Here is a 13363-nt window from a genome sequence, read left to right as displayed (position 1 = left end):
GGGGGGGGGTCAAGTGTAATGTCCAATTAAGTCCTTCCAGTGTTTTAATTAAAGACAAAAATCTGTATCGGCACACACACAAAGCTGTCAAATGTTAACATCAACTGAGGAGTGGGGAGGGGGGCGAGGAGTGAGGGAGATAAGATAGTGCTGCTGTGCTCAGCAGTAGCTTTGTGAAGAGTGTGTGAATGTGAGAGTGAAAGTAACGGGTAATTATTCAACAGTAATGATCTATTAACAGGTAGCATTTGTCTAATGTGCCATGGAAGTATTCTGCATTATTATGTCCTTTGGATTTGGCAGCGGAGAACACACACACACACACACACACACACACACACAATTTTGTGAATTTTGAGTTGTGGTAAACGAGAACAATAAGTGATGCAAATGTGAACGGTGGAGTACGTTTTTTTTATTTATGTGTGTGTGCTCCACCCAGAGAGATTTTACAATGATGCATAATGCATGCATCCCTGTCTGCGCTCTGATCCATCTACTGTCTTGACTGCCAGGGCTTCCTTATACCGGCTTAGTCAGGATTATTAAGCCTGACTCATTTTTATTCCATTTTATGCAGGTTTTTCAAGCTCGCTCAGATTTGTTCACTTGCTCCGCAGTCAGTCAGCGATATTGATTTCCTGTCCCTCTAAAAACATGTATTTCCTTTCATAACGACGTGGATCGCATTTCAACTGCCTTGCGAGGATTCCCGCTGATGTGGTTGTGGTCTGGTGTTTGGACTCAGATGAGAGGACTCCCCTCTTCCCTTAATCTGGCCTTATTCCCATGGGGATGTTAGAGGCCAGACACCATCTCCTCTAGTTACCTGTCTGCTGCTACGCTACACTGCCGCTCAGATCCTTCAGCCTCCCCACAGGGGCCGATAACAGCCCTGACAAGGACTGCTTCCTCTTGAACCAGATAGTTCTGATAGCTTCTTTGAGAATCACAAACTCATTAATAATGAACAAAAATTTGGAAGAGCTGAAGACATATTGATTTAATCTTTTTGTATCTTTTTTTTTTTTTTTGAAAGATGGGAGTTGGGGCCAGGCAGGATGACTTTGATGACAAATACACCATTCCCCATGGCTCCTATTGAAGGACTAGTTTGTGTTTGATTTCTCTTCTCCAATGAGCCGGTGGCTGCTGGGCACAGAGGGTAGCACTCTGCCTACCTCCCCAGATAGCACTTAAGAGCCCCTGCAGTGTCCTACAAAAAGCGCTTTAGGCTTCTCGAAAAATATGTCATCCTTTAATTCTCTGAAACTGCCCCTTGCTTTTAAGATCCTGATCATTTTGCAAACTGTCCCGCTTGTCTGGAAAAATTCTCAGATGGTGCCAACACTCATATCTGAGAGAAAACATATTGCAGAATGCTTTGTTGTAGCTTACATATTGAGCAAGGCATCCTCCCTCTCTTGCACAGTCTTCATTAGAGAGCCTGAGAGGCCAGGCTGCAGGAGGAGAGATGAAGTGAGCATTGTGCTATTGTTGAACAGAAGATTTAAGTGTCTGGCACCGCTCGAGGTTTCAGATTCAGTGTGCAGCATCATTGTCAAAGACAAATGTTAGAATGAGCTTAATATGGCGCCAGAAAAAAAAGAAAAAAAAGAAGAGAAAAAGCAGAGCCAGAGCTGTAATGATTACTGCAGCAAGAGAACACATACTGTGCAGTTGTCCAAACAGCCGTGATGCCGTTGTGATTTCATTTTTGCAGAGAAATGTGCCCTATGGTAAGGATTCTTACCTACTGGTCAACGATACAGCTCTGAGGTCACCGAGGTCACACATTATACAGCAGCACATAACGCATTTTTTATCATTAAATATTAGAACAAGGGCTACTTTTCTGCTCCATTATGAAAAACTGCATACTGCAACAACTCTCGCTGCATTTAACTAGGGGAGTATATGAGGTGTAAGATACAACTATCAGCACGCTTCCAACTTTTGACTAGTGCAATGTAAGCAAGTCTAAATGGTGTAAATTGGCCGCAGAGTTCACCATTGTTTTCTCTCTGCCAAAACATTAATGCATTGCTTCACTTTAGTGGTATATGGCCACAATTTTTGCAGACACAGCGAGACTTTGCTTTGTTAACAGTTGAGCACTGATGTTGTCTGCTTTGGGTGTTCATATCACTCACTGTCTTTCATATTTAAAATACAGTCAGAGGAGTCATCCTTTGATGATGCACAACAAATGCTGTCTGTTTTTTTCAGTGATCAGTGTTATGACATTAAAGAAGAGTTTTGATGAGTTATAAAAATCTGCAGCAGCAGTGTATTTCCAGGACAATGTGCTGCTCTCGAGCTCATATTATATGCATGTTAAACCATCTACTTAGTGTAATACAGTAAAACGCTGCTTTGAGAGGCCAGAAGAAGTTTCTTCCAGACTAAGTTTGTTTTGTTTCATGAAGCTTGGCAAGATATATCCCAGCTTTAAGTACTGTAGGCAAAGTGTGGGCGATGGGCAATCAGGTCTTATTGAGGGGGCGGAGGTTCAGGGTGATTTTGTCATTTGTCATGTGCGCTAAGTGAGTCAGTGAAACGGCTGGAGAGGATGGGAGGTGGCTGCAGGCTCCGTCGCTGTGGTAATTGTGAGTCATTCAGCCTCAGTGAGCACAGGCCCCAGGACTCTCTCCCAGCAGGGACTGTGGGGAGGGGGAGCGATCCTCACGAGCCTGCCAGCTCCACAGGCAATAATCAGCCTGTTACAGTGACAGGTACACCGTTTTAACCCCTTTCTCCTGGTGACGGAGGCACACTGTCGCCATGAAATGGCGCAGAGAAGAGGGAGCCACTTAACTGAAACGTGCCATAAGTCTCTCAGGAGCAGGGGACTGGTGACAGACCAGTGTGTCAAAGACGCAGGTTATTGTTCCAAAATAGACTTAACTTCCTGAAAATGCACAAATGACAGTGTTGTCATTTTTCGAGGAAAAAATTCTCTGGTCCCACTTTCTCCAATGGGAGGAGTTGTTGTTCTCTGTTTTGTATCATATTGAATAGAAAATCTTTTGTGTTGTTGGTTGGATAAAAGCAATTTGAAAACATCACACTGGGCTTTAGACAATTGTGACAGGAATTGTTTTTTGCAATTTTTCTGATATTTTATAAATCAAAAAATTCATTTGTAAAAATGACTGTAATGAAAATGGAGCGTTTTAACATCTTTGAGTCTGTGGCTGCAGCAGGCGGCTGTTTCCAGAAAATTTATCTGAAAACCCGCTGTACTCTACCAGACAGACAAAATGAGTGACTAACTGGAGCAATAATACTACAGATTTCCCTCAGGAACCAGTGGAGACCAAAAGTGACACACACACACACACACACACACACACACACACACACACACACACACACACACACTATTAAGTTTTAAAACACCACAATTTTCCAGTTGTTACAGAAAGTTCTCTAATGCCTCATTCATGATGTTCTCTCTACAATGGAAGTGAAATATTATGTTGAAAGTTTGTCATTGCTGCAGAGGATCCACCAAACGTGTTGCACTTTTAGTTTCCTTGGCTGTCACCCTCTGTCCAGTTCACCCCAAACCAGCTCCATGTGGTTTGAGTCCGGAGCCCGAGCTGCTCTGCCGTCATGTGAAGCCACTGTCTTCTAAAGTTTCCAGTCAGTATCTTGCTGTAGGATGAACCTGACCAACCAGTCTGTCTTCCTTTAATTGTAACATGCCTTTTTCTCACCATTATAATAGCAACATACAGTATTAATTCTTGCAGTACAGTATTGTCCTAACAATGCATCACTGGGTTTAGTATCACAGTTTGTCCCAACACTGCCTTTGTACAGACGGACAAGTCATCAACCTGTAGGAATTATTTATATTAGCTATTAAGGCTTCATTTACTTCCACTGCTGCAGGAAAGCAGCAAGTTAAGCAGTTTCTTAAACTATATATTAAAAAAAACTATTTCAGGTTATTCACTGGTTAAATTTCAATATAAACTGGAAGAATGAGGCTGGTCTTATGGATGCATGAACTGGAATAGAATAAATGGATTGATTGATTGATTGATTGATTGATTGATTGATACAGAGAATCTGCCTGTTGAGCCACCCAGCAGGGCTGAAAGCATGTGCTTGTCCTGGGGAGCTGACAAGTTCAATAAGCACTCCATTTTCCTCTGGCTGTTGAGTTGAAATCTTCATCTCTAATATGACATCAATTTTTAATTACAGACCCAGGCAGCTCAGATTTCTTAAGTGTTCGTCAATGCTTTATTCTCTTTTTTCTCTGTCTCTTTTTCCCATCTCCAGATCTAATATGTTCACTGCAGGAGACTTCTCTGTTACATGATTAAAGTCTGAAAATGGCTGTGCCCTTATAACTAATTATTCTTCTGGCTAGTGTAGATCCAAGAAGAGGTAAGGGGTAGAAAGGTAATTTCACAAGAAACAAGCTATTTGACTCTTAATGAATAATTTACTCCAGCTTCTCGGGGGTCACTGGAGCTTAGATCTGCAGTGGGTGAACAAACTCGCTACACTGAAGGTTTTTTTATTCTGCACTCTTTTCCTGAGCATTTCTTTCTATCTGCATCCTCCATCCACTTTCCCATCTCATTTTGGACAGGTTCAGTTGTGTTGTCCCGCTGGATTTGGGCTCATTTTGTATGCTCAGAGAGAAGCCGGGCTCCGAATTGGCTATCAAATTTTTACATTATAAGATATCGACAAGTTGGCGGTGCAAGGACGGTGGAGAGGAGTAGCAGGGGACGGTTTCTTCCCTGTTCCTCCCCAGAGAGCTGGGAGCAAAGCATGGGCTGATGGGACAGAGCTGATTAAAGCCGCTGCTACAGTATTCACACCTGCCTTGTTAAAGCTGGAAGGACTCTACAGTCGTCTCATAGACGTTCAGATATTTTAAAAAAACAGTTTATCAAGAGCTGTTGTCTGACTTAATGCGTCAGTATTTCTGTTGGGTTTTGAAAATCTGTCCTGGAGCTTCGCAGCACTAATACTTGAAAAGTTGTCTATTTGAATCCCCAGCAAAAGAAACAGCAAATGAATAAGACCTTCCTGTTTATTCATACACTCTTGAGCAAGGCAGTTAAATAGCTTCAGTGGAGGTGTTAAGTGGCCAAATCAGACTGTGGTCTAACTATGCAGCTCCCAGCTGAGAATGTGTGTGAGTATGTGAATGGGCTCCGTTCACACTTACAGTGGCACTTAAAGGCAATGAATCTTGGGCTCTGATCATTAGTGGGCAGCTGTGGTGGCACCGAGAATGCATCGGGTGACTTCAGTGACATTTAGAGGTTTGCCAGATGTTTGCACATTTGTGAAACCCCTGATTGCTCTGAAGCTTTGTCCAGCTCTGCAGATTGCATGCATCAGCACAATTTTTTTTTGCATGTGCCACAGAGCTCAGTGAAGCACCAAACTGCTTAACTAGTCAAAACGTTCTTTCTGTTTAGCAGCAGTTTCAAACCGATAAAGCCAAATGTTAGCAGGCAAGTGAAATCTGATCACAAGTGCTTAGTTGTGAGACATTTGATTCACATCCTGACAACAGGTGTGAACTGCAGTCCATCTCAGATGGATTACACACAATCTAAATTTCCTTAACCTTAACCAAGTAGCTCCAGCGACCTAACTCTACCCTGACCTGACTATAGAGGGAGCAGCTTAGAAAAAGGTTGTATGTGTTAACAGGGTGATTGTGAAGTGCTGCATGCATAAGTGCATCACACTGGTTTCCTAGAGAAATAAAGGTTAAAATGATTGCTAGTCATTGCTGCCCTACATCCTATAACAATGCATTCTCAATTCAATTCAGAAACCACTTTGGTCTGCAATAAATGTTCCTATTATCCCTTCATTGTACTTAAAATAGTCTTCTTTCAAATTCAGCCAAACTCCCTGATCCTTGTGGCTGCGCTGCTTGCTTTAATTGGAAACCCCCATAAAGACCCTCCGTGGGCCTTGTCTGGACATGTCTGTCTCTGACCCTGAAAATCACTGTACCGTCACTGGGCAGCATGCTGGTAAACTGCACACTAGATGTTCATTCAAGCAGAACGGACTGTTTACAGATTGTGAGAGAATCGGGAATATAAATGGGCTCCTTCTCCCCGGTCTCATTCTGGCGCGTGGTATCCTGCCGATCCAGTCACACCACGATGAGGTCAGCACGACCCTCGGAGCCTGCGGCATCACAAAAGCTTCGGTTTCCTAAAGCGTTAAACTATGCTGATGGCCTGGTGTTCCCTCTTCAAGTAAACCCATGTCCCCTGGTCCCACATCGCCTTTTTCTAAGGTTGTTTGGATGCCTTCAGATCTTGAAGCAGTGAAATTTTTATTCTATATTGACACTTTGCATAACAGTTTGCATTTTCACGATGCAGTAAAGCCACTTCTACTAGCAGAAGCTCTCTGAAATTAAAATGTCTCATGGATTTTCCCATCCTTAGTTATTCCTCCGTGTGAGACTCAAACGCGTCTTTATCTGGATCCCCTGGGAGTTACACCTACTCATTCTACCCAAGGATACGAGTCATTTTTCTTTAAGCTGTTCACTGTAATCCACCCTTCACTATCCGAAACCAGCAGACAAACCTACAGATATTCTTCCAGGGTCTTCTCTGTCTCCCCTGCAGTCTCCCAGAGAGCAATGCCACAATAAATTGTGCTGGTTTTCAGCAAACGTATTCTGTCTCAGGACAGCTCAGCGCTTCACGATGAAGGGCTGTCAGTGTGTCAGAGAGCGTGCTCTCCCTCCGTCTCTCTCTCTCTCTCTCTCTGCCTGTCTGTGCTGTGGGGCTACTGGGAGCTCTGACGGTGGGGGAGGGAGCAAGGGGAGCTGGGGTCTTTCGCTGGGTTCCTCAGTGGGTGGTCAGGGGAGGAAGAGGTGCACACTGCGGCTGTGTACAACTCAAGCTGTTTTACACAACAGGCAGAACGCTACAGAGGTTATCCTTTATAACACCAGCAGCTCTGCACGTCCACCCTGTCTTCATGTTTATATATTGTTTTTTGTGATTGCTCAGTGTTGGGTTGTGTATCTGGACTATACAAAACAGAAAATAGGGGGAAAAAAAAGTCTGAGTAAAATAGGTGAAAACACTTTCCATCAAAAGCACTCATCAAATTTAAGGAGACATTTAAGGCGAACAACAATCCTGCAATTACCAGCGCAAACCAACTACTACTAGTCTAGATTCACAATGAAAGGGTACGAGCGGTTAGCGTAGGGATCACTGAACATTTTTTTTTTAATTCTATGGGAAAAGTTCACAAAATTAGTGACGATAGAATTTCTGATTCTAAATTGTGTATTTGAAGTTCATGAAAATCCAGGCTGAAGCAGTGATGAAGTAATGACGTGTAAAATTAATTATGAAAAATGGTTACAAGTGACAGTGGGATGTTGGGCTCCTCTAGGAAATTGTTCGTCCCCTAGATGAATGGCTAACAATGCAACTGCATATTATTTCGCTACTGATGCTGAAAATGCCGCGACCTGATAATTGTCCCTGTAAAGATCATCCCTTTATGATGCTTCATGCACTCACAAAGGGGGAACTACAGGACAGATGTCATCAGCACAATAAACTGCTCTGTCTGCTTCCACTGTGGTTTCGTAGTCAAACCCTCACTTATGATTTGACAATCATGGATGAGTTTTGTGTTTCTGGCGCCTGTATCGGATGTGAGGAGGAGGACGAGGGTGTAAGCTTATGAGCTCTGACATGCAGATTGCAACAATGATGGCAAAGAGGAAGACTCAAGGGAGCGAGACAAACAAAAAAAAACAAAAAAAAATTGAATTCACCCTGCTGCTGTTGCTGTCTCACATTTGTGTCTGCATGCAATATATGCTGTATCAGACAGTGAGTTTTCATTTTTTCCTCAGCTTGTTTTCTCAGGATTAAGGTGGTATTTCTGCTTAGCCGGGGATGTATCTGGGTGGACAAGGTCAGCGACCCCGCGAGGAAGACAGGTATCTAAGAAACGTGAATCTAAGAACTTATGACAGGCCAAAATGGAGAGAGAAGTCTGATGTGGGTAGAATTAGTAGACAGCCTCTGCTTTTCAAATCTTCAGGTTTGCACAGTGTGCGTTTGTTCCTGTGTTGCACCTTTGCTGTCTTGTGGTGCTCCAGCCAAACTACAGGCACTTTCTGCTTGGATATAATAACTTTTGTTGTCTCAGTTGTTGTGTGCTATGTTATGATTCAAGTGTGTGCTCAGTGGTGTACAGTCTAATCACAATCCCTCCTTTGTTATGAAAGGGATTTTGGCTTTGTAAAGCTTTCAGTGGAAGAACATAATTTGTTTTTAATTGATGTGCCATGTTAAATAAGTAAGTGTTTCCTCGCTGATGCGAAAGTCAAATGGAGGTTGACGGTAAAAGTTTGGAAATGGAAAAAACAGCAGCAGCAGCAGGAGGTCCTAATTTGTGGATGTGAATTCATGCAAGTGTCATGTTTTCTCTCTGTTTTGAAATTACCTACAACACAGGGAAGAGCGTGGCGTGTAAAAACTTGGAATATGCATGAGCGTCTGCCCTGAAATTCACTCTGCAAATTCTGTTCTCTGCTACAGAGGTGAAATTCAGTTATCAATCGTGATGGCCGGTGTCTGCGTCTCTACTGAAAGCAATCAGAGGGAGTATAATGTGGTCCTGTCTCTCTTTGCCACAGAGAGGCTACCTGAGGCTCATCCCTCCCAAAAAAAAAAAAATGTTGTGTGAATTGGAGCATCTGTGAGCTCAACGCGAGCGTGTATGAAAAGCCGGGCTCCTGCATCCCCCAGCGATCTTCACCACGTGAAGGTTACGGCAACATGCAATGATGAAGGTCAGAATTCCTTAATGAAAAAGCTCTTTCATGCGTGTGCACGTTTATTAAAGTGCAAATATTGATGTCTCCTTGTTGAGTGCTGAGTGAGTAAAATGTTTTTTTTTTTTAAATGCTCCTTATTTAAAATGACTCTTTAACCAAGCACGTCGACACAGAGTATCATCTCCCTTCTGCAAAAAAAGTGGGGTGATTCTTGAATAATTGCAGGAGGGAGAGAAGCTGCAGTTCAGTGGAGCAGTTGAGTTCAATGCACTTCATTCTCCTACTGGTAGTTATTCAGATTGTTGAAGGAGGAGAGAGCACTCGCTGTTCACCTCAGCCCTCCCAGATTCAGTCTGGGGATTCAGACTGCCAACCCTGTGCTGCAGTTGTAATTATACATGGATTAACGTGTGTTTTTCTTGGATGTTTTGCCACAAAAGGAAGAAAGAATCTGTGATGACTGTCAATGAGGTGTATAAACCCTCTGAGGCAGATGTTTAACTTATTCTTTTTTTTTCTCTCTCTTTTTTTTTTTAGCACTTTATCTACACTTCTTCTCACTTCCTTTGTCTTTACACCATCCTGTACCAGTCTATTTCCAGTGTGTCAGCTTATCTCCTATAGGCACCTGTCTTTCCTCTGCTTACAGTGAGCTCAGTTCACCTTGCATGTGCTGCTTCTGTTTAGCCGCGGATTATGTCCTTACAGTGTCTGTAACTTTCACAGCAGAGCTTCAGCAGTTAGTAATTCATCAGCTAGTTGATTGACAGAAAAATAAAATAGAAACTATTTTGATAATTGAATAATAAGTAGGAAAAAAAAACCCAAACATTTAATGATTCTCAAATGTGACAACTTTTCCATACTCACACTAAACTGAATATCTTGAGGCACTGGACTGTTGGTTAAACAAAAAAAAAAACAATTTGAGTACATCTCCTTGGGCTTAAGGAAATGCTAACAATTTACTGAGAAAAATAAAAAGCAGATTAATCAGTGACAAAAACAATCATCAGCCTCGTTGCAGCCCTGTTTCACATCTTGCCTCTGCTCGAGCAACAACTGACTGCCATCGCTGCTGATCACAAGGACAAGTGAAAGGACAATAAATATCAAACCACCCTCTTAAACACCCCACAGATTATTCTCTTGGTACATGCGCATGAGCCATTTAGCCGAGAGAAACAAACCCAGTCATCTCGCAGAGAGACAGATGAGAAATAACTCAGACTGCTGCCAAAAATAAACATAATTTCTCAAGCAGTCAATTATACAACTGAGATGGTTTATATTATTCATCACCCACCATTCAAATACAGAGAATAATTAACATTTGAAACCCATCATTCAACACATAAACAACAACCGGAGTGGCACCTTGTGTTAATAGTCATCTGTATTTGTAGCCATTTGCAAAAGCTCCCTCGAGACCTAAACCCTGTCTGAGAATTGCGGAGCTATTACAACAGAAAGTCATCCAAATCGAATTTTTAATGCATAGTAGGCTTATATGATTATTAATCACGGCTCTGTTGCATAATAAAAAAAGTTACTTAATTTATTAATTGCTCCATAATTTATCAATGTCACGGGTTTAATGAATTACCCAAGATCTCCTGCTGAGGGATGTCATGTACGTTTTTCATAGATACATGGTCTGGAGAGTGGGGGGAAAAAAAGCCCCAATTAATTTCATTATCATTAGCCACAGACCTTCTGGGTTACAATAGGCTACAGCCCTGCAGCTCACAAAATACTCCCAGAACCAAGACAACACAGAAGTGAGTGTTAAGCCTATTATCCCACACTCTTGTATCTCGGCTGAAAAGGCGCTCATCCCCCATATTTCAAGTCAGCGTGTGGTCTCCTCACTCTCAGATGTGTTGGAACAGCTCCCTCTCAACCAGCAAATCTGTGTGCGTTCAGTCAGTTATAACCACTATTTGTTAGACCTCAAATCACCAAAAGGGCCTTTACTTTACTCTGAGCACCTGAATAATACCTTAATATGAGAAGCACAAGGTCATCCTTGAGGAGACACAGACACAAAGGGGTGCATCAAACAGCCACTCTGCCTCACTTGAAAATTTTCACTGTACTTTTTTTTGTGTGTGTGTGTGTGTGTGTGTGTGTGTGTGTGTGTGTGTGTTTTTGGTTTTTTTTTTTTAGCTTGCTCATTTCCTGGGCCCTGTGATGAGTGAGCTCCACTCAGCCCAGGGGTTTCCGAGCAGAAGGATGTTTTCAAGTTTCCTCATGTGAATCAAGAGCTGATTTCTCATTAAAGGCTGCTTTTTAATAAATCTGCAAGCGTACATGAAAGAGGAGTGGGTGATCCAAATTTGATTGTTAGGTTATGTAACACTGGACAGAGCCAATTCAGGTCAGTGGGGGTCCTTAGGAAGGTATCACAATTTACTTAGGTAAATTATTATACATTGGAAATCTTTAGTATAACTTGATTTTTTTTTTTTTTTTAATAGTTAGCTCAGTCAGAGAACAGAGTGGTTATAAGAGGTTTCTCTCCCTTCAAAATGAGCTCCCCACCTTCTGTATAAATTCTCTATTTAATCATATCGGACTCCTCTGCTCCTCTAATCTTTCTGGCATGAAAAATTATTCCCACCTCTGTTATGGATCCTACAGTAGATCTCCATACACATGGTCGTTACACTAAAAGTTTATGATGCAACTGTAGCAAATGTATGTCATAAAACCGTAACTGCTCGAATATGTTGAGTTTTTATTATTATTATTTTATTTTATTTTTTGTATTTTTTAATTAATTTCAAGTAAACCCACTCCCTTCAGTTGACACACTGTTTTGACTTTTACATGATTTTCTAAAACGCTTCTTGCAGTGTCGGTGTTTCCTGTGTTTTGGGCTTTGGCTTAAAGTGGAGGTTACACCTGTCTGCAGTCTAACCCATTCAGGTTAATTCCAGTTATTACTTCCCCGTGCACCTACCTTCTTCCAAGCTAGCCACTAATGTGCGATGAATGATGGGTTAAACACATTAACTAGGCTCCAAATGCTGGCAGAGTAAACCAGACTGGTAATGAACACCGGCGGCACAGTTGCGCTCCGCACGCTGACAGTACGAGTGTCTGCTGGGAATTTGCGATAGTGCACCCGCCGTACCTGAGCCGAGCGGGGTCAAAGTGAATATTAGTGTCTTAATAATTATAAAGTGAGTAAAAGAAAATACCAGAAGTCAGCAGAAACGCGTTTGGAAGTAAACCGAGCAAAGTAGGCGTGAATTTTCTCTGCATCTCTGCGAGAGGCTCCCGGTTACCGCTCTCTCGTGTCTGTCCACACACTGTTTGTCGACTTCAATCTGCGAGTTTGGAAGTTTTTTTTTGTGCAAATGCGGTGCAGTAACCTCGCCGCACCTCCTGACGCGGGTACGAAGCGTTATATGGGTAAAGTAAGGTAATCTGATGCAAGATGCATGAAGAGTACAGTGTGGCTTTCCCCCACTCCCACAATGTTCTTACCAAACAAGCGGTTCCGTTGAGGAGGAGCAGGATGAAGCCGCGGTTGGGACGCATCGTTCCGGCGCGTAAAACCCACAGCTCCCCCCTCCCCGGTGGCAAAAACAAAAATTAAAAAACTCCCTCACACGGGTTTTTCCTCCTTCAGGAAGATGCTCTTCCTCCGACACCGGATCCCTCTCGGCTGACGCACGGTCCCATGTCCAAGGCAGGCTCAAGTGCTGCTTCCACAGACCTAAAAACGGCTGGAGTCCCCCCCCCTTTTTTTGTCTGTTCTGTGTTTTTTCACCAATCCCGGGTTTGAGTCAAATTAGTTGGTGTATGAGAAATCCATGCATCTGCGGTAGGCTGTTATCATCCATGCAAACAAAATAAAGAGATCCCAAATCAGAGTGAATGGGTAGATTGGGAAGTGGGTAGATCATATGTGGCATCGGTGCCAGTGGAGATCCTGGAGGGATGGAGCCAGCTGCCTCCTGCAGAAACTGAGCGATGCTGAGACTGGCAAGAGCGAACACACACGTTTTAACAGTTTCTACTCCCTCTGTCTCTCTCTCGCTCCCTCTCCCTGTGTGTGTGTGTGTGTGTGTATGTGTGTGTGCGCGCGCGCGCGCCTCTCCCCCTTCTCTCTCACCACGACTCTCTTTCCTCTCTCCCCTCTTCTCTCTCTTCCCCCTCCCTTATTTCTGTCTCTCTGCTCCTATCTAGCATCTCCCTTTTTCTCTCTTTCAGCCACTTTCTCTAATCCCATCCACCAAATTCATCCTGCATACAATCAAACAAGAAGCAATTGGAATAAATAACCAGTAGCTTAAAAAAAAAAAAACAATAAACATCTGTTCCACTTGTGTGAGTGCTTCCTCACTCCTTTCAAATCCCTTACTAATATTTCTGACATTGGTTTCTCAAACCTATAACAGCCTGCCTCAGTAATCCACTGACAACTTCGAGGGTCTATCTCATCACCAAGCCTCTCATTAGATATAATCATCACTGTGGGTGGGTGAAAGTCATTGATTGGGAAAGCCTGGGTCTGTTTTCACACCG

General features: G+C 42.8%; 1 protein-coding gene across 1 annotated transcript in view; it reads right to left on the bottom strand.

Moving 5' to 3' along the window:
• Positions 1-12800, bottom strand: part of LOC111649063 (neurexophilin-1) — a 14534-nt gene extending 1734 nt beyond the window's left edge. Inside the window, exon 1 of the mRNA XM_023398801.2 lies at positions 12320-12800. Within this exon, the coding sequence (XP_023254569.1) occupies positions 12320-12373 (54 nt within the window). The 5' untranslated portion in view covers positions 12374-12800. The remainder of the gene's footprint in view (positions 1-12319) is intronic.
• Between the last annotated feature and the right edge of the window lie 563 nt (positions 12801-13363).

The sequence above is a fragment of the Seriola lalandi genome, unplaced genomic scaffold, assembly GCF_002814215.2.
Source record: "Seriola lalandi dorsalis isolate HSWRI2012SDOR001 ecotype SW California unplaced genomic scaffold, Sedor1 jcf7180002049913, whole genome shotgun sequence".
NCBI classification, from domain to species: domain Eukaryota; kingdom Metazoa; phylum Chordata; class Actinopteri; order Carangiformes; family Carangidae; genus Seriola; species Seriola lalandi.
Note: the sequence above shows the minus strand (reverse complement) of the source record. Positions and strands in the feature narration are given on the sequence as shown.